This window comes from Leuciscus leuciscus, assembly GCF_965113295.1.
Source record: "Leuciscus leuciscus genome assembly, chromosome: 23".
In the NCBI taxonomy this organism is placed as follows: domain Eukaryota; kingdom Metazoa; phylum Chordata; class Actinopteri; order Cypriniformes; family Leuciscidae; genus Leuciscus; species Leuciscus leuciscus.
Window position 1 is genome coordinate 11,326,778 of NC_138747.1, and position 22,731 is coordinate 11,349,508.

The 22,731-nt window shown below is 38.1% G+C and overlaps 1 protein-coding gene across 4 annotated transcripts in view; it reads left to right on the top strand.

Annotated features, from left to right (window-relative positions):
• Nucleotides 1–22,731, top strand: part of iqsec1b (IQ motif and Sec7 domain ArfGEF 1b) — a 169,710-nt gene that overhangs the window by 73,167 nt on the left and 73,812 nt on the right. The window contains exon 1 of one of the 4 annotated variants that reach the window (XM_082155004.1): nt 16,955–17,901. The exons of the other annotated variants lie outside the window; for them this stretch is intronic. Within the exon in view, the coding sequence (XP_082011130.1) occupies nt 17,879–17,901 (23 nt within the window). The 5' untranslated portion in view covers nt 16,955–17,878. Of the gene's footprint in view, nt 1–16,954; nt 17,902–22,731 lie in introns of those variants that run through there. 4 annotated transcript variants of the gene reach the window in all.

Here is a 22,731-nt window from a genome sequence, read left to right on the forward strand (position 1 = left end):
TAAAGCCCACCCTGACACCAGCTGTCTACTTAATGACCTCCTCCTTCAGAAGACTGGTCCTCTTTATGCGTCGAGGGTGTTTTGTTTGCACACACTCTTCTTGGAATGACTCCTCTGGTGTGGTACTTTTGAAAATGGTCGCCTAACATCTTTCTCTCATACTCATAGGAAGAAGCATTATTCCTCATTTTCTTTTCTGCTGGTCTTTCTTTAGCACACAGGTTCTCAAACTTCAATAAATCACATCCCTCTCAGAGGAGAGCTACAGTACTTCTGAAGGACAACGGAAATTTACGAATAGTGATAGGAAGAAGAGAGTAGGAGTGGGAAAGTGACACTGGACTTGAATTCGCATTCTTGCCACGTCCTCATCACTCTGATTAGATTTAAACAAGTTAAAGTTAGGTGCAGTTCATGTTTCATACAGTTTTAGAAGCAGTCTGTCACAAACAAAACTCTTTTCTCACGAGTCTCAGATGCTGTTCGGTGAAAAGAGTAGCCTGCAACTCTTGTCTGTGTGGAGAGCAGTCTCTGATGAAATCTCTGGCAACCAACCCAAATACATTATTGTTACAGGAAACAGCCATTAAGAGTCTTAGAATAATTGTGGAAATATAAATGTTTGATTCCTAACACGCTATGTATGTAATGTTATGCTATATATGTAATCGGTCAAGTATCAATGAAGATAGTATGTAAGTAAATCTTTTTTTATTCCCTGAGAAATGTTAACATATGTTTCTTCAACTACAGACAAGCACTATCAGAGACATTTTCCTTTTTGTTTTATGTCTTTTTTTTTTTTTTTACCATTTAGATGACTTTTTATCAAGGCAAGGCAAGTTTATTTATAATGCACATTTCATGCACTATGGCAATTCAAAGTGCTTTACATAGAAAGGAATTAAAATAATCACAAAATAAAAGCAAGGAAAATTTAAAGTTATTCAAAATGCTTTACATAGAAAGGAATAAAAAGAAAAGAAAAAGAAAAGCAAGGAAAATTAAAAGTTATTCAAAATGCTTTACATAGAAAGGAATAAAAAGAAAAGAAAAAGAAAAGCAAGAAAAATTAAAACAGTTATTCAAAAAGTTTTACATAGAAAGGAATTAAAATAAGCACACTATGGCAATTCAAAGTGCTTTGCATAGAAAATAAGCACAAAATAAAAGCAAGGGAAATTAAAACCATTATAAAAGGAATTAAAAGAGATAAATGATACAGTTATAAAATTAATTAAAGTAAAATGAATTAAAGTAGTACAAAGATGATACATAGAATAAACTTCTCATCTGGCAAAACACCGGTGTATTAAACGTTATACTGTATATTTCAGTCAAATTTTACATTAACATTAAATCACTGCTACAATCTATTTTTCAAAATTAACAGTACGAGCTGAAATATGAGACTTATTGTGTGAGGACAATTGTCCAATTTGAGAAACTCTGCTTTAGTTAATTCTCACAAATTTTTTCATGCATTTTTCTTGCATCTCTCTCTCTCTCTCTCTCTCTCTCTCTCTCTCTTTCTCTCTCTCTCTCTCTCTCTCTCTCTCTCTCTCTCTCTCTCTCTCTCTCTCTCTCTCTCTCTCTCTCTCTCTCTCTCTCGACTACTTATCATATCACAGTACTTTTTCTAATGTGGCAGTTCCCATAAAGACAAGTATAAAGGCAGCTTATTTGGCAGCTGGAGTTTGAGCTGTAATTACTCAGTGTACCTTTATGATGCTCCTGTTCGCCTGCTGACCCCTCACGAGCCTGCAGAAGAATTAATTTTCGTGCCAGTGGAACCCTAGTCCCTGTTACCTCATTAAAATCTATCCTAATAGGGTACGCATGGATTTACTACAGCATTGTGCAATAGTGTCCGTCTTATATAACAAGCCAAGCCTCGCTCTCTCACTGCTCTCTTTCTTTATTTTTTATTTTTTCCTTCTTTCTGTCTCTCTCCCTCTCCCTATCCCCACGTGTCACAATGTGCCTCTGGCTCACTCTCAGCTTGATTCATTGTGATTTGCGGTTTGTAAAGACCTCATATGAGAGGGCAGCCCTGAGTTCACGGGTTTGCAGTGTTGCTTCGCTGTTTCTCTGACAGATGTGATCTTGACAGAGTAGGATCAGACAGCTCCTGTAAAACATCTCTGTTCCCATCCCCACGTTGAACACGTGCGGTCGCGTAAGTTTCCGTATGTGACCCGCGGCTGTGAGCTGGTATGTTGATATGGTGGGGCGCATGCCGCAGCTCATGTGCCTGCTGTGCCAAGCTATCACAAGCCATCCCGTCAGTCTCTCTCCATAGGCCACCACTTGTAGCGCAGCGCCCCCAGCTTGTGGCTTCTCTGCCACTGTGCTCAGCTAGTTTGTTGTTCTGGGCGTAGCTAACGTGATTACACAGTAATTAGTGCTTTAATTGCATGCCATTGAATGGAAATTGGCGAGGCTGAAGATTCTGTTTAAAGAAACACATTCTGAAATGTTCACATAGTGGAATGATTTATTACAAACTTAAGCCATGTTTGATTTGACTCGAATGGAAATGAGAATGTAAGGGATGTAATGTACAGTATGTGCCATGAGAGAGTTGTTACATGAATTTTGAATTATAATTTTATACAGACAAGGTCAGTAAGAATTGATTTCTCTGTTGTCTCATACATATAATTTATTAGACGTCTAATGGCTATACTTATATACAATGAAAAAAATTATAAACGCAACATTTTTGTTTTTGCCCCCATTTTTCATGAGCTGAACTCAAAGATTTAAGACTTTTTCTATGTACAAAAGACGGCCTATTTCTCTCAAATATTGTTCACAAATCCGTCTAAATCTGTGTTGGTGAGCACTTTTCCTTTGCCGAGATAATCCATCCACCTCACAGGTGTGGCATATCAAGATGCTGATCAGACAGCATGATTATTGCACAGGTGTGCCTTAGGCTGGCCACAATAAAAGGCCACTCTAAAATGTGCAGTTTTACTGTATTGGGGGGGATTTTAATGAGGAAAAAGAAAGAAAAAAAGAGGTTGTTGATTGTGGCCTGTGGAATGTTGGTCCACTCCTCTTCAATGGCTGTGCGAAGTTGCTGGATATTGGCAGGACCTGGAACACGCTGTCGTATACGCCGATCCAGAGCATCCTAAACATGCTCAATGGGTGACATGTCTGGTGAGTATGCTGGCCATTCAAGAACTGAGATGTTTTCAGCTTCCAGGAATTGTGTACAGATCCTTGCAAAATGGGGCCGTGCATTATCATGCTGCAACATGAGATGATTGTCGTGGATGAATGGCACAACAATGGGCCTCAGGATCTCGTCACGGTATCTCTGTGCATTCAAAATGCCATCAATAAAATGCACCTGTGTTAGTTGTCATACGCCTGCCCTTACCATAACCCCACCGCCACCATGGGCCACTCGATCCACAACGTTGTCATCAGCAAACCCACACGACGCCATACACGCTGTCTGACATCTGCCCTGTACAGTGAAAACCGGGATTCATCCGTGAAGAGAACACCTCTCCAAAGTGCCAGACGCCATCGAATGTGAGCATTTGCCCACTCAAGTCGGTTATGACGACGAACTGCAGTCAGGTCAAGACCCCGATAAGGACGATGAGCATGCAGATGAGCTTCCCTGAGACGGTTTCTGACAGTTTGTGCAGAAATTCTTTGGTTATGCAAACCAAGTGGCTGGTCTCAGATGATCTTGGAGGTGAAGATGCTGGATGTGGAGGTCCTGGGCTGGTGTGGTTACACGTGGTCTGCGGTTGTGAGGCCGGTTGGATGTACTGCCAAATTCTCTGAAACGTCTTTGGAGACGGCTTATGGTAGAGAAATGAACATTCAATTCACGGGCAACGTGACACTTTCATTACTGTGCAAAAAAAAGTGGACATTCCTGCAGTCAGCATGAATTAATGTGTTTGGGATGCTCTGGATCGGCGTATACGACAGCGTGTTCCAGGTCCTGCCAATATCCATCAACTTCGCACAGCCATTGAAGAGCCACCGCCAGTGTGTGAGTGTGTGTGTGTGTGTTTAGGTTTTGTTTGTTCAGGAGCCTTATATTCTTTTTTTATTTTTATTTTTTATCCTGCTGACTTGGATTTGTGGGTATTTTTGGCTGTAGACTTGATTAACCCTCATCTACTCACTGAAGATTGCTTAAAGGTGCTGTATGTAAGTTTTTTACTGTACTAAAGCATAAAAATACCATAATATGTTTGCAGATATTTAGGAAACATGCAGAGTGCACATACTCGTTTCTCTGAAAAACCCTTCTACAGCAAGTTATTTTACTTTGAAATGTGCGCTCCGTGTCGGAATATCTGTTTTTGTTTTGGTCTGTGCGATACCGCACGTTACCAATTTACCCAATAGTATTTCGCCACCACAGGTTGCCAGTTGGCAGAAAACACAGCATATAACAGCCATGGAAGCCAGAAAAAACGGGGAAAAACAACTCTCTCCAATATTTAGAATTTGGACTGCAGTATCCATTTCAACCGCTAGCTGTCAATCTTACATACTGCACCTTTAAGGCAGACGCTAGGGGAATCTCTCGGTGGTCACTCTGCCGACACTGGATGCTTGTTATCTCTGCATGCGTGTTAATCACAGCGAGTGTGTCTTGCTGCGAAGTGGGGCGTGAGGGAACGTAATTGACAGATTGATATTTCATTCCTCCATTGTTTAGCCACACAGCCTCCTCACTCACACACATGGACTCCCTCTTGCCTTTCAGGTGTTGATTAAAATGTTTCCAGCTCCCTCCCCTCTTCCACTGAACACAATCATGTGCATCTGTGATAAGAGCTTTAAGGTTTCATGAAAAACGAACTCTTGGAATCCAACAGCCAAAATCTAAAATTAACACTCCCCAAGTGCCAGATGCAAGTAAAAATTGGCTTTGGTTAGTGAATTTACTCAATTTGCCGGAAACTTTCTAAGGAACTACAATTAGGGATGTCCCGAGTTGATCTCAGGGATCAGTATCGTGGCCGATTAAGCTTCTTTTTTTTCTTTTTTTATTATTCGTATCTGCTATCTTAAGCCCAATTCTTCAGCTGTCATGCAGGTGTACCACCATTAAAAGGAAGTAGCTTAATGTGAGTGCATGACGCAATGAGGTTTGTTCTAGCACACCACACACACATTCGAGCTTCCGTGTTTAGCATGAGATAGAATTAGATTGTGCACTTTTGTAACAAATCACTCAAAAGTAATTTATTTTTATCTACCATCAGACTATCTGAGACGTCGTTGTCATAACACGTCGCTTGCTGCTTCGAACTTGACTGACAGACTGGATTCTGACACCGCAAGCTTTGTGCTTTCTAAATCCACTTTTTTATTTATTTTTTTGTTGCAATTATTCTGCTTATCATGCATATAAAATATATTTTAAAATGTAATTTATTCCTGTGATGACAAAGCAGAATTTTCATCAGTAATTATTCCAGTCTTCAGTGTCACATGATTCTTCAGAATTCATTCTGATATGCAGATTTGGTGCTTATAAATATTTCTTATTATCAATGTTGAAAAAAGTTGTGCTGCTTTTTGTGTAAACTATGACAAACTTTGCTAAAGTGATTGTTTTGAATGAGTATTAACTTGGACATTATTAAAAATATATTATTTTAGCTAAAGTATTTGTATTAATATTTTGTGCCTTTTACCCCATACTGGTGAGCCTTGCCACCTCATACATTTATAAGATTTTTAAGCAAACAAACCACTTTTATAATTCATTTTCACACAAAATCTGTTGCTCCGTTAATGTTCAATAAAAACATGTATATTTTTTCTGTCATCATCTACTGGGAGTAGTGAAAAAGCAGATTTTTCTTAGGGTGTGCCTTTAGCCCCGTTGTACCCTACATGTGCAGATGTCTGTGTGAGAAGTTCAGAAAGGCTTTTTGAGGCTATACGTCAAGTGATTGTGATAAGGTAATCAACACAATCAACACTTCCCTCTTACGTCCCTCCTTACAAGTTTTGAAGTAGTAATTACAGTGCGATTTGCTCAAAAGTGATTGGTTGGAAAAAAAGAGATGGATGTCTTGGGCAATTTCACATTTCTTTCCTTTTTTAAAACTAGCACAACAAAAAGTAAAGCAAAAGATTCACAGCTGGTATGTTATTGGTGTTTTAGCTGTGTGTTTTTTATTCTCATGCTGCCACAAAAAAATAGAGTTTGGCTGTGCAATCTGGTCACTTCATTAATGCCTAAAAGAGTAATACCAGCTAAATTGTACAGTCAAAATTCACAGTGAAAATTAATTATGTTCTATAGCAATTATCTTCTGCAGTGAAACCTTTAATTACAGTACAGTCCTGGTAAATACAATTATTCCTACATGACTCCAGGCTGGCTGCATATGAACGTCATTTACATATGCAACATAAACCTTTCCTATGACCATGACTGCACACAAACATTGTGTGGACTCAAACCATATTACTCAAGGCTTTATTTTGATATTTTCTTGGATCTTGTAACAACGGACAAGCAGCTTTGATGTGTTGTGTGTTCAAATTGAATCTTGTGTATCCTCAGGGCTTGCCATCGTGAATTTGGGTGTAGTCGAAGATTTTAAAAGTTTTTATTTGCTAATGTACAAAATCGTAACAAAGAAAGAGAAGTGTGAAGGATCTTGAAACTCTTTCAAATAATGTCTTCCTCTACATTCCTGGATTTGAGTGTGTGTGTGTGTGTCCAGGGTTGTGCTTTTGAAAAAAGTATTAAATAAGCTAATTTCCTTCAGGCCAAACAAACTAAACTGATCTAACGTTCACCAAAGCAGTAGGGGTGCAAAATTAAATAGGTAATATAATGAGTTATGGTAATCGCACCAACTTCACACACTGCCGAATTTAATCAGTTAGTTTGCGCAATTATTCCACCCCAGCATTATTATGTGGAGAGAATCTTTTTTCAGAGCGCTGGCTTTTCTTTGCGGTGAAACACTTTTAAATGGCGCACATTTCGATAAGGGGGATAATATCTCATCTCGTTGTCATTCTCAAACTATAATCTTGGCTAATAAGTTTCTTTAGAACTTTTCTTTTGGTTTGGAAAAATACTAAAGTTTCAGTCTGAAAGCAATATGCAGCCGAGGTTGGTTTTATCAGTTACACAGGAATATTCTGATACAGCAGGCTTTCCTCAGGCTCATTGACGGCTTGGATTGAAAATTCAGTTTTCTCTCAGGATATGTGATAAATAAGCACACAGCTGATGTGAATCAATTTTTGACAGTCCGCTACTTTGCTTTTTCTAAAGAAATTCAGGCAATGGAAGTTCTTACTGGTTATGTAACTTTAAAAAGACTCATTCCGGCCCCAGCACTTCAGCATCCTGTACTGCGAAATAGAAATCGATTTCTTTCTTTCTTTCTTTCTTTCTTTCTTTCTTTCTTTCTTTCTTTCTTTCTTTCTTTCTTTCTTTCTTTCTTTCTTTCTTTCTTTCTTTCTTTCTTTCTTTCTTTCTTTCTTTCTTTCTTTCTTTCTTTCTTTCTTTCTTTCTTTCTTTCTTTCTTTCTTTCTTTCTTTCTTTCTTTCTTTCTTTCTTTCTTTCTTATATATAATTTTTTGTGCTGTCACTAAAAATCCCTAATTGCTAATCACGATTAATCGCATCTAACATAAAAGTTTGTGGTTATGTAATAAATGTATGTTTTATATATATATATAGATATATATATACGGGTGGATTTCAGCAGTGGCGTGTAACACAGTTATATAAACTATATAAATTATATAAACACAAACTTTTATGTTAGATTAGACAGCACTAATTACTTTATAGAAATATTATTATTCATGATTATGTGTTTGTGAGTGGTGTGTTTTAATGATTTAATTATGTGAGGTAATTTATCTATCTTTACTTGGATTATAAAAAAAAACTCAGTTGCTCTTGTGTAGCCAGTAACTATACAATACATAATATTATAACAGGAAATATTACTTAGATTTTGCTGCCGTTATCAAGTTAACTTTTCAATTTGTAGTGTGTTTCAGACGATCACAAATGAGATAGTAATTCCCTGCTTTCTTCTGAATGCTCACTTAAAGTTCTCTTTCCTTTGAAGTGTGGAGGCCGCCATAGCAATGTTCACTTTCATATGTAATTCTCACATGGATGTTGATCTATGAATGTGTCCGTAAGTGCATGGAAACGGCATCCAAAACACAACCTATGCTAGTGAGCAACTGTAATGGTTGTAAATATAGTCACACCTATGTCTAAAGATTTTGATAAAATGATGTGGCAAATCTCTTTTAAGACAACTCACTTTCTCTCATTAATCATTACTATTCTGTTCTCTCTGTCTGGTCGCTTTCTCATCCTGAGTCTAAACACGTACAGCTCGCACGACTACTGACATTCACTCTAGCCCTCTCAACCTCTCTCTTTCCTTCTCTCTCCTCTCTCTGTTTTCAGTCCCCAAGGACATCTCACACATCATATTTGTAACAAAATATTGCACCGTCTATATAATTTTTTTTAGTCTCAAATAATTGCAAAAGCTGAAGTGGAGAGGCCCTGAATGAGGTGGAAAGAATGAAACCAAGAATGGAAAAAGGTACATTGTAAGGAAATTCAATACAAGGACCGCCATGGTGCGCACGTCATGAAGCAGCGCAATTCAGGCTGAAAGGGAATGAAATATAATTTTTTCCAAAACGTTTATCTCATTACTTTGGTTTGTACCTAAAAGGTCAGCGGCGAAATTCGGCAAGAGGCCGTGAATTGCAAAGGAGGTTAAAGCTGGTTCGGACCAACCTTTTCCATCAAAGGGAAGAGCAAATTGCAAGTTGTTTTAAAGACCTCCTGACAGGCAAGTGTGGAAGTATGGAGCACAGCATTCAGTGGACCAGAGATGACAGAAAGAAAGGGATGGTAGTGAGAGAGGAAGAGGAGAGGAATGACATTAACATCATAACAAGTCTGTCTGAGAAAGAGCAAGAGGGAGCGTGACAGTCAGCCAGTTAGATGTTCCTCCTTAGACCAGACCAGTTGGTACAATATGTCAAAACTACTGGTAGGCCTACTTCATATTAAATCAATACTGAATAAAATAAATAAATAAAGATACCAAGTTAATGTTGTTGTTTTAATTCATTTTAATAAATACAGCTTAATAATAAAAAAAGTAGTAATTGTAGGATGAAGTTAATGTGATATAAAAAGATATTGTAGTTGTGAGACAGTTAATGAGATATAAAGTGACATTGTGATATTTAAATTCACGATTACAGGAAATTTAAGTTGAAATTTTGAGATCACAATTGTGACTATAAATATTCGCAAATGCCAGATTTAAAGTTGCAATTTTGGGATATAATGTCACAAATAAGAGAAAAGGTCACAAAAGTGATGTATAGTAGCAATTATGAGAAATAAAGTTGCAATTATGAGAAATTGTCGCAATTGTGAGATATTTGAAATTATGAGAAATAAAGCTGCAGTTATGAGAATAGTAGCAAATGTAAGATTTAGTTGCAATTTTGAGAAATACGTAAAGTTGCAGTTATAAGAAATAGTCATTATTGTGAGATTACCTTTTTACACTGAAGCAGAAAAGGCTATCATAATTCACATTAATATCTGTAATAATTAAAGGAGTGTGTTCAATAGCATATGCATTGCTATTGAATATTGTGATGGTATATATCGTTATTGATAATCATACAATTGACTGGCATTCACTATTGAAAATTCTTATCATGACAATCCTAGTGACAAACCCCTTTCAGCAGCCTGCCGACTTAACGTTTCCTTCCGAGAGGAAGTCGAGTGTGTGCGTGCTCATGTGAAGGATGCGTCTTTGGCATATGTGTTCTATCAGCTCCCATGGACACGTTACAGCTGCTTGACTATAGTCTCGCAAACCCGAGCTGAGGGGACAGGCGGTATCCCACTACATCAGACATCTCTCACACACACACATACACATACACACAAATCACAGCCACATCTCTGTTTCCAAGGAGACACGGGTCCTGCTAGGAGGTGAGATGCTGTAGTAAATAGCGGAGACAGAGTCTTATAGAGGTGAAGTGCTACGAAAGCATCAGAGACCTGCACAGAGCTTGAGACTCACCTTCTGTCTCGCTCTAATTAAACGCAAGCGTCAGTTATAAGGCTGCCGGTTGAGCCTGGTTTTAATTGTCCTAGCTGCAGTGGAGGACGTATGGCATAATAACAAGACTTCTGTTTCTGTGGGGACATGGTGAATTGACACAACTTTTAGAGCAATTCAACTTAGGCTTCTTTGTGGGATGTTAAAATGCGTTTTTTTGGGCCAGAGCGAGTTAGCTAGCACTTGTGTTCTGACACATTGAGCTATCTGAGGATATGAGCAAATCTGGTTTGCGACATTTTCCAATCCCATTCCTCCTTATAAAATTATGTTTTTGCCAGTATGTGCCTGAATATTTCTGTTTAATTGTTTCTTGAAGGACGTCTGGTGTTTCGTTCTGCTCTATATTTCACTATGAATCAGTAGGCCTATATTACATTTAGTTGATTGCAAAGGTCTTGATTCACTAAACATTGTGAAATTGATGACTCAATTACCTGAAATATGATTATGTGGTCACGTGTCACATTTGCTATGTCTTCTGGTCTACAGTGAATACTTGCACTGACATTGCTTTGCATTTTACAATAAATCATTGATATACTACTACATTACTATTTGCTCTTCTGTGCTCCTGTTATGCTTTTTCGGATATTACTTTTCATGTAGTGAAATAAATATAGCTGTTTGTTATTCTCTTCCAAAAGAAAGAACAGATTCTGAACTGCCTGAAACGAGTCATAGTTTTGTAAGAAATTTGCATAATGGTCTATGGTCTGGGCCATCTGACCAATCAGAGCAGAGTAGGCTCTCAGAAAGGAGGGGTTTAGAGAGGCCGAATCCTTTATTGAACTGTTTCAGACACTCTGGGAAAGAAAGAGGTAATACTGCTATGTAAATTATGAGAAAATGTACGTTTTTTTTAAATCTTGGATCCATGTAAACCTAGGAGACCTCAAAAGCAAAATTTGGAATCTTCAAAAAGGGGCACTTTAATATTTCTTTATTTTTTAAATATTTTCAACAACTTGAGAAATTGAACAAGTCATTTCTAGGTAGCTAATATTTTAGTTCTTACTACAGAGCAGATTTGAGTTGTGGACTTATTGTATAATGTGTGCAAATGCGCTGATTTGGAGCAGAGTGTGCGTTGCTTCAGTCTGCAGCAGTCCTCTACTGCAAAGACACTGGCATTGTGGGAGATTTGAGCAGATTCAGGGGTCTGGAATTGTTGCCTCAGCCTAAAGGGGTTTGATTTGAAAGATTGTGTCCATCACAGACAATCATAACACTCCCAGAGAGGGACGTGCAGAATGTGCAGTGAAGAGATTCTGCCACACTTCACTCTGAACAATGAAATCTCAGAAGACTCAGTGTTTGTGTGTGGACATCCGACTGTGTGTATGTGCAGACGGAGGCACAGAGCAAATTGAAATAATTGGCCGCTTACTCTCTTTCTGGTGACCTTTGGAGCTGATTGATCGCGGTCATTTTATAATCGATATTTAAAGAATGTATGTGTCTCTATGCATAATTGTGATCTAATTTGCATTCATTCAAAATATGCCATTCTCTGCTTTTCTTCTAGCATCAGTGAGGTTTACGCAGGTGCAGTTGTGGATCGTCTGCTGATAAAACTCACCGCCATATCCTCCTCCTCTTCTCTGTGTGAGGATAATGCTGATGTTCAAGATCGAACGTCTCAGTTGAAGCGCTCGTGTTACTGCTGTCAGAGGCAGACGTTTGTTCTGTTGAAGGTCGTTTTTGCAGTGACCTGTACAATTTGACACCCAGCTTTCCTTTAACTCTGACAGTTCCCTGTCGGCACTAGTTTTCTAGTCACAGTGATTAACTGTAATGATAATGGAAGCAATTGTGCCTTTAAATTAGCGTTATTGTAATCATCATTGGGTCGTCTTGCTGTGATTGAAGCGATGTGGTACACACTGGCAGGCTTCCTTTTGACAAGGAGAATTGGCTCCAGCTTTCCCCGCTGTGTGTCTTTTTGTAGACAACATCTGAAGATCTCTTCAGAGAGCGCTCAGTCAGTGCAGAAATTGTGTTGCCTACTCATTTCATGGCCGTCACCCCAGCTGCACCCTTGCTGCTTTTTAGTCATGGACATGGAACATACACACAATTTTTATTTCTGATGTTGTTGATGATCTGGGCATGTTTATGGTTGGCTCATAAACTTTTCAGAAATCCATATGCAGAGAAACACATGGTGTGATAGATGTGTGAAAACACTGCCCCCTACTGGTCACGTTAAATCATTTGGACTCGCATCAACCAGACAGTTATCTAATGTTAAAATGCATTAGTTCATGTATAGATTTCTAAAATCTTCAGTCAGACTTGCAATATTTACATTTATACCTTTGGCCGATGCTTTTATTCAAAGCAAGTTGCATTGCATTCAGGGTATATATTTGAAAAAATATATATATATTCCATTATTAAATGGAATATTCCATTATTTATTCCATCGTCTTTATTTGGCATTTTATTTATTGTGCGTTATTATGGCTCATGTATTTCAATCTATGTTGTTTGTTTGTTTGTTTGGACTGTTGTTGGCAGCATCCATGGCTCTCTTCCAGAGGAGGGAGACAGTGTATTAGAAGAGCCAAGCAGCTTTCGAGTTCCTCATATACAGACACAATATTACTTCTCATCCGCACACTGATCCAGGAAACAGATATTTGACACGATATTGTACAGGTCTGTCTAAACCTCTGCCGTCATCCCTTTAAAATGAGCCCTGGATCACGCAAGTTATAATTCAATTCTGTCCAAGCCCCCCCGTGTCTCAGTTGTCTGTCCCCTGCAGCGACTTCAGTTCTCTTCTTCTCTCTTTATCTTCCTCTCTTTCTTTCCCTCTGCACATCTGGGGTTTAATGTGCGTTCATTATTCATACACACAGTCTGAGTGATCCTCTGAGCGGAGAGCAGAGCTGAAGACTGAGCGTGACTCTTAAGTGAGTCGGGGAGATGTGAGGCATGCAAATAGATCTCCCATATGTTTCACTCTCATTCCCTCTTTCAGATGATGAGGTGTCAGGTGTTCTCTGCCTTGTCACCGACTCATGAGCGCGTGTGTGCACGCATATATACGGTGCACACGGTCATGGAAAGCTGTTGACGTGTATATTTCAGGCTGAATTCCTCATGATTAGCGGATTTCAACTGCAAGGATTTATGTTAGTGTGAATTTGAATTGAATTGGAACTTCCCTCCCAGGAAGTTGAACTGAAATTTCCTGGATTGTCAGAAAGAAGAATTTATGCTGTGTTCATGGCATGTCATAATAATTACAGTAGTCTCGAGATGACAATACGTGACATTCTATGTGGAGCTGTTTGCGTCCTCGGACTGGGAATTACGCGTTTATATGGCAACAATATCAACACCTAAATGAATCTGCTGCGGTCAGGTGGTTCAGAAAATTCCCATTTTACTAGCTGTAATTCCATCCATCCATCCATCCATCCATCCATCCATCCATCCATCCATCCATCCATCCATCCATCCATCCATCCATCCATCCATCCATCCATCCATCCATCCATCCATCCATCCATCCATCCATCCATCCATCCATCCATCCATCCATCCATCCATCCATCCATCCATCCATCCATCAAACTGCAGTTCTGTTTTCCACTGTACCTCGATTTAATTCGGCAAATTGAATTTAAAAAGCAATCCTCACTTCAATTTTGACAGTTGGCGCACAACTGAAGTTCAAGTTCACCTCATGAAGACTTCTTTATCAGTTCTGCCTCATGAATATGTGTACCTCAGTTCTGTCTCATGAACACTCCTGCCTCCTCTGCAAATCTCTCCAATGTATCAAGCCCCTGCCTCCCCCTGGTTTTCAACCCCTCAGCAAATCAATAAATCATTCCTCGTAATAGATGTTCAGTTGTAAGTAATCTTTTCTCCCTTGGTGCTGTATTGTTAGCGAACAGCTCAAGGCTAGCAGAGATTAGCCTGCTTCAGCTCCTCAGACAAGAGCCTCAGAGAGCAGAGGCAGAATATCGCCAAAAGAGATTCTCAGCACGGCCCTTTCAGCCAAGGCTAATTTCTGATCACAAGTAGTTGACTGAGTGAATAAGTCTGGGGGCAGGCCTCTTTGAAACCGCCTTACACGCACACTCACTCACTCGCACTTTTCAGCCATCCTCTCCAGGGGAGTGAATGAGTGCTATTTCCAGGAATCGAAGTGGGATCAGAGATAGAGCTCTTGTGAGATGTTTTGCTCCCTCTGTACTTCACCTCAGGATGTATGTTTGTGTTTACCAAGTTTGCAGTAGAGATGAGTTGGGATGGTTGATTAGTCATCCAACAATGATGTTGACTAGTTAATCTGAAATGTCACCAAGGTAATGTTATTTAGATGGCTAACATACAGTAAACAATGTTTTGTTAGATAAAAAAAAAAAAGTGTGGTAGTCTTAATACAGTTGATAATGTCAATAATAATGTGTTGAAAATTTCAAGCTTATCAGAAATATTTTGCATTAATATTTCATAGATAAGTATCATTTTGTTGCATATTCTCTTTTGGAATAATATAATAAAAAATTCACATTTTTGTATTTATCGTAATGCATATAATATATTTCATGCTTATATGCTCATAATACAGAGCCCCTAAAGGGACCTTCGCAAAAATGTAAATATACAGACTTTCACGTGCTCACGAGAAACTTTCTCGTGCGCACGCGAAATATACTATGTCATGCTAATGTACTTGTATATCAAAAGTTTGAGATCGGTAAGATATTTGAATGTCTCTTATACTCACCAAGGCTGCATTTATTTAATCAAAATTCAGTCAAAACAGTAATATTGTGAAATATTCTTAACATTTTGATTTGCTTTGATTTGCTGATCAAGAAACATTTCTTATTGTTAGCAATGTTGAGAACAGTTGTCCTGCCTAATATTTTGTGGAAACTGTGATACTTTCTTTTTTATTATTATTATTTGATAAATTGAAAGTTCAAAAGAACAGCATTTATTTGAAACAAAAATCTTTTGTAACAATTTAAACATCTTGACTAGACCAACAGAACATGAAAAAAATCATTATTGCTGAGCCCTAAAATATATATATAAAAAAAACATATATATTTTAATGATAACTTTTAAAAATGCTCACATTCTGCAATTTTGCCCAGCTGTTGTTGAATGCAAGAACGTGAATGTCCCCAAACTGCTTAGATGAACCTTGAAACCAGCCTACTGTAATAATGCAAGGATGTTTTCCACAACCCACAGACTAGTTGATTTTGAATAGTTTTGCACATCCCTGGTTTGTGGCATGTTGTTTGATTTTTGCATGCATATGTATCTGTTACTATGTCAAATTATTCAGCTCACACCTATATATATGAGAGATCCAGTAGTTGGTTTGGGCTCTGAGCGGACTGCCAATGCTTGTCCTTTTCATATCTCATACAATATGCATTAAATGTGTAATGCATTCCTCTAAATGTATATATATGAAGCTTTGTGGGTGATATCGATTTGATTTGTTTTAGGTATTTGTGAATGATCATTAACATTGCATTAGCATGCAAATTTAATGCACATCATTTTGATGTATCAGTATGTCAGCATCTCTTGAAAGCTACATCAAATCTGGTGTCCACCTCCAGCTTTCCTTCCCCACTTCTGTCCATCATCTCTGTACATGCATGAACAACACCAGTCCCAAAAGTCTCGGTCTCATGCTTGCCACCAAGGCTCCATAATGAGCGTGTTTGCGTGGAGGTGTACAGCCTCATTACTGTGCTTTTTCCTATTCCTGTAAAGATCTGATCCCACAATGCAATGCTCCTTCGGGAGATTAAATCAGCATAACAAAGGCCCCGACCTTGTTATATCAGAGGTGGAGATGTTTCCAAAGCCCCTCTCTGTGTTAAGTGCTATGTCAGCTTGTGGAGGTATTAAGGTGTGTGGGAGCCGGTTAAGTCTCCTGGTGCATGTTGAGAACGTGTTTTATCTGACAGGTATTGTTATGGTAACTGGTAATGTGCTTGTGCCATGGCATTGTTGTTACCAGGTGACAGGTACATGCAGGAGGGTCCCAGCGGGACAGGAGATGTTGTCTGCTGAGACATCCCACAAAAAAGGGTAAAACTGTCAGCTCTCAATGTGCGCTCAACCTGTAATATTAGAGATGTAGATCAAAAGTAAAAAATAATAATAATAGTGATATCACATCTAGCGGTTTTGTATTACAGACGTAGACCAACAATATATATTTTTTAATTAAAATTAATTCAGGCCCAGAGATTTTATAAAAGTTAAGATGGCACCCAACAACTTTATATTAGGGACATAGACCAACAATTAAAACATTTAAATGGCGCCAACAATTTTATGTTAGGGATGTAGACCAAAATGATAAACAAACCTAATTGGGCTAACCAATATTTATATTAGAGACGTAGACCAACAATTAAAAAAATTTAATCCCAGCTTGCAGTTTCGTAAAAAACTAAATAAATCAGGCCCAGCTATTTTATATTAGAGAGCAACAATAAAAAAAAAAAAAAAATTAAAAAAAATATATATATATATATATATAAATCACAGCTAGTTATTTTAAATTAGGGACTTAGTCCAACAATTTAAAAGTTTAAATTGGCCAAAACAATTTTATATTAGAGATGTAGACCATCATTAAAAAAAATTCAATCACAACCCGTGATTTTATATTAAAGATGTAGACACACAATTTAAAAAATATTAATCACAGCCAGAGATTTTATATTAAAGATGTAGACCAACAATTAACAAAAAAATCTAATCACAGCCAGTTTTTTTTAAATTAGGAATTTAGACCAACAATTAAAAAAGTGTAAAATGTGCCCAGGGATTTTATATAAGAATTGTTGCGCATAAATATAAAAATTAAAATGGCACCGAATAATTTATATTAGGGATGTAGACCAACAATAAAAAATATATAATCGGCCAAGCAATTTTATATTAGAGCCATAGACAAACAATAAAAAAATTCAAATCATGACCAGTGATTTTATATTAGAGACACAGACCAACAATTTAAACATTTTAATTGGGCACAGCAATTTTATATAGAGATATAGACCAACAATTAAAAACTTTAAATCACTTCCAGCGATTTTAGATTAAAGACGCTGACTGATAATTAAAACATTTCTTGAATCAAGAGGTATTTCCTCCCTCCCAGCATAATTAAGTCTTCAGCTTGCCTGTACGCATAATCTTTTGTTAGTTCTTAATGAATCCGTTTGTGTCATTGGGGATGCTCCACGTTCGTTCTGATTGGTCCAGCCTCACAAACAGAATATGTTACTATAGCAACCACTGTGCCAACTAGGTCTCTGGCTCCCTGAACCATACTACAGTCCAGGATTGAAGAGATCAGACGTAAACAAAAAACAAATCAAATGCTGGATGGGTTCAGAAGTGCCTATTGCATGATTCATTTCCAGTAATAAAATGATCACCTTTTGATCCATCACATGAAAAATGAATGTGTGAATCTCTGAATCTCATAGGAAACATCACTGATGAGATGTACGTGTGTATGTGTGTGTGTGTGTGTTTGAAATGCACATTACATCACACACTCCGTGAGGTCTGCCGCCCCGCTGAGGCTATGCTTGAATGAGTCGAGCACTTCTGCGAGTGTTTGAGAGGAAAGAGGTGTGTGTGTGAGACTGAAGCTTAGTTTGCCGCGCACAACAGACTCACAGAGACACAGCGACTTCATGGCTTGTCATCGCTACCACTTGTGAGTACATGTTTGAATTGTGCATGTGAGTGTGTGTAATCGTGCCAGGGCTCATTTGAGATAAGGGGAATATTGAGCTTTGCTTTGTTTTGATGTGAAACAACAGATATTATTAACCTCAGCATTGCATTCAGTATTGTGCGATCACATGAGCGTGATGTCAAATAAATGAGGGAGAGCGTTTTTGACAGCGCACAGATCTTGTTATTCTACCCGTATCTGTGGGGTAAGACCCCGTTTTAATTTCATACATGACAACTTGACTGCTTGACGCTTCATTTAACATTTTTAAAAAGCCATCAAAACATACGAGGAGCAAATCTTGGGTCACGCATTTTGATGTCTGGCGTAGAGAGTTAATGGACTGTTTGAGGCAGGCACGTTCAGTATGTCCTGCGAGTTTGCCGCAGGCTGTGTCTCTCTAAGCCCAGGGCAGAGGGATAAGGTTGGCTCTCTACCCTGAGATATCTCTCGCACGCAGACTGAAAACAAAGTGGACAGTGTTTGCGTAGCTCTGGTGATGTCACGGCGAGACTATTTTTAGAAACGGTATAAGACAGTCTGTATTGAGCGCACCGCTGTTTGTCAAGCGGAATGAGCATGCCCTCTCTCCGGGATACAAGATGCACTCTTGTTTTGGGTTTTTTCTTTGGCACAAACATACACTTAAATGTTCTGAAGGAATAGTTTGATATTTGTAGTTTAAATTACATCATTGATAATAAGGTCATTTTAATCTGGTTAAGGAGTCAAATATTATCTGTCTGTCTGTCTGTCTTTATTGTTAATAAACGATCAATCTTTATAGTTAATAAATGATCTATTTGTTAATATTTATATTTGTTGTTAAAAAGCTCATTTGATTGATGGCTGGATGAATGAATGAATGGATGGATGGATGGATGTCTATGTCTGTCTGTCTGTTTTCATTGTTCATTGTTTCATTGTTAATATTTATCTTTATTGTTAATAAGGTAATTTCATAGATAGATGTTTGTTTGTTCAAATTGTGATTTATCAAGTGAGTAAAAAGACTGTCAACATGCCTCATTCTCTGCTGGGATGTTGCATAATGCAATGGTCCATGTCTCCATCTGCCCCTGAGCTCTGTCCGCCTGCACATCTTCCCCTGCCGCCCGCTGTGCCTCGTCCCAGGGGGGAGGGAGGGACCAAAGGGAATTGGGACAGCCTTTCGATGTCATGTGACCCTCCCTCAAGGTCACCCTGGTCACGCGTTACTCCTCTAGAGCGGACCATGACTAATCACACTTTCTCTCTCTCTATTAGACAAGTATAGATCGTGCTTCCCAAACCACAATTAGAACTAACTAGAACTTTTTTTGTGTGTGTGTGAATGTGATTTGGATGTGTTTTTAGAGCTCGGTGGCAGTAGTCGTGTCAGTGACAGTAATGGGAGGTGGCGTAGTGCCATGCCTCTCAGGAGGAAGGCTTTCACATTAGCCTGCCAGCGAGAGCCAGACTCCAGCTCTGAGGTCAGGCGAGCAGGATTCAGCGTGGCGGCACAGCATTATTCTGTCACTCAGCGCACTGATGTGCTTCTAACCTCATTTAACTCTTAGTTTAGGTGTGACACATTTTGTGATGAAGTGTCATAGGTTGTTGAGATATATGCAAATTTTGCAACCTAATTGTTGCCATGGTTATCATAATGATAAAACATCACAATTTATAGTATTAATCCCCTGCACTTCATACACACATAACTCAAATTTATGGAATTTATTAACGCAGAATTTAACTGATAAATAAACTTGGCACATATACCAGCTATTGAGACTCGAAATGTCTATTTTATGATATTTCTTATATGAATTACATTACATAATAAAAAATAAAATGTATATATATATATATATATGATAAAACAATACATTTTGATAAAATAATAAATTGTTCATCAGCAAATCTGTGGAAAAGTACCCTTGATCCTAATAAATCATTATAAATAGATTATGAAATATTTAGATTATCTAAAACATTAAATGCTTAGTTGATAGAAGCTGTCATGTATTGTATGTGCAATCTTTAATATGATAGAAAATAGTTCATTAATTAGTCATATGATTTAAACATATGTTTAAGCATATGTTTTTCACAGCCTTAATGATGCTATGTCTCAAAACATTAGTTGCTTATTGGTGTCTTTAGCGGTTTCATAAACTCATGGGATCTTGGCTTGGCAGAAAGCTCCACAAATTTTCTCAGAATTTGAAAGGCTATGCATTGTTTATGAAATATTTTGTCTAATTTAGTCATACTTTCAGGTACCAGTAAGAGTGTGGTAGCGCTGTTTAACACGTTTTACTATATTTTTAATACAGATTTTCTCTCACAATCAGTGCAGAATGTGTGAGTAGCTCATCTCCACCTATACATTGGGTTACTCAAAATGCAGTAGCTCAGATTTAATTGCAATCATCGTCATTGTTTGTCAGAGATGGAATTTGTGCCTGCACGTACTGTCATATGATCTGAATCACTGAGGCTGTATTCTTGCTTTGAAGCTCCTGTGCTTGAGCGAGTTTATTTTTATGTTATATGTGAAATTATGGCTGCGTTCTCTAGTGGCACCAGTCAGTAAATGCTGATACAGGCGAATGAATGCATGAAAGAAGAAGCACCTGTCTTTGTATGTAACCTCACGATCAATGTTATCATCTTGGACCAGTTGCTGCTCATTGAATTTAATAGATTTAATTATGAAAATTGACTCTTTGTGTTGGCAATATTCAGATCAACACAGCATAGGCATCATTGAAATGTGTTCAGGTAACCTTTAAACAGTTATTATTGGCTTTCTGTGACTTATTGATATAGAGCAAGATCTTAAATATTTGGGAGAGAAGATGAGAATTGGATTGGGAAATGACAGAGCATGAGCATGTGTGCTAACCGTCATCAGCTAGGGCTGGGTATCTTTAAAATGTTTATATCGGTTCCTGCACGATACTTTTTCCGATACCTATCTTTTAACAAGATTACATTACATATTACCTAAAAAAACCTTTGGTTTTATTCTTTCAGTTTGTTGACTTTATTTTACAGACTCAATGACTCATAATAGGGTACTGGGAGGCAGAATATATGCCTCACACTCAAGCGCACACATAAAGCTTGCCGCAAAGTACTGGCAAAAGTAGTCTAATGATATTATGAATGTGAAACAAAAGCAAGGAGACATTTTAATTGTTTATTAATAATTTAGTGTTTTCTGAGTCAGCATTGGCTGCAAAGATGAAATTGACATTACTGACTCGTCATCTCCGCAGCATAGTGACTTTTCAGCTTTCTACAGTATATATTTCTCATGTCTGTGAGTTAATTAGCCTATCAGCGTTTCACTTCATTTATGTGACGCCCTCCAGTTCTTCTTGCAGTTGAAGACGGAGCAACTTTCTGCTCTTAAGTTTATTCCGTGCACTGTCAAGCACATCAGGTTTGTCGTGTTGCCGGTCTTGGTAGCAATTATCTTGATGCTAATATTGCATTGCGCGCTGTTAGCATTGAACCTGGTGAAATGTAGCCACACCTTTCCACATCTTTTACATATATGGGGGTTGTAACGCTTACACATCTTGCTGCATGCTTATTGCCTCACTGACGTTGATGAGATTAACCCTTTAGGTATCGAAATTTGGGACCGAATGGCAAGACATTTTTTGATATTCGGTCAGAGCCTTAAAAAGTATCGAACTCGATACCCAGCCCTACCGACAGCTCTTCTCAACCTCATGTTGTTCAGTTCCTTTAAGGAGCATTAAAAACTGGAAATAGGATGTTTTCTTCAGTTGGAATCAGACAGTAGGTGCAGCACCTTGAAGTGAAAATCCCCATGACTCCTATCTCAAACAGCAGAAAGTGAGACCAATGACCGGTTCATGTTCCCCACTATGGCTCTCAAAGGCGGATGATGAAAGCCCATCGGTTCTGACAGGGCTCTGCTGGTAGGGTCATGCTATGACCCTCAAAAATAGCCTACAGGATTTTCCCCGATAAACTCTAGGCTCCGTGTCCCTCAGGATTTTTAGTGCTTATATGAAACAAGTAGGCAAGGGCACCATGTCTGCTGTAAGAGAGATGGACACTTTGTTCTAGGTCTCAAATGGCCGACTCAATAAGCAGTAGAAAGTGAACATGTTGCCGTCTTACTCTACTTTTATTTTCTTGGCACCTGAACTGCTACTACATGAGTACATTGATAGCTATCAGAAATGAAATACTCAGTCAATCTCTCTCTCTCATAATACTCGTCATAATACAATAAGCTTCAATGAAGCGTAACAACATTCCTTCATTGCTAGTTTTAAAGTGACATTTTAGAATTAGTAATGGAGGCTTCGGCTCAACTTAAACTGTCAACTTGAGATTTGAATCTGCGGCGGAAGTAGTTCTGCACAAAAGAGGGTTTTTAAAAGACTTTTTAAGACCTTTAAAGACAAAAGGTTTTTTTTGTTGTTGTTTTATATTTACTTACACCACTTGTGCCATCGAACAGTTGTATAAAAGCAATATGAGGCTGAAGGCAATCACAGCCGAGATTAGTTAAAAAATAACAGTTAAGTTATTGCTAAGTTATTGTATGTTAAATTGCTATTTATTTTGTTTTATATTAATATGTTTTATAATATGTAGGCCAGTAAACAACCATCTATCAGTGGCTTAACCGCTTAACAACAGGATGACAGCCAAGCCAAGGCATTGGCACTACCATTTTCTTCAGAAAGTATGGAAAATGTAGTTGTCCCCTGCCATTAGATTTCAGTAATGTAGTGCTTGCACAATGCCACACTTTTGAAGAGTCAGTTTTGA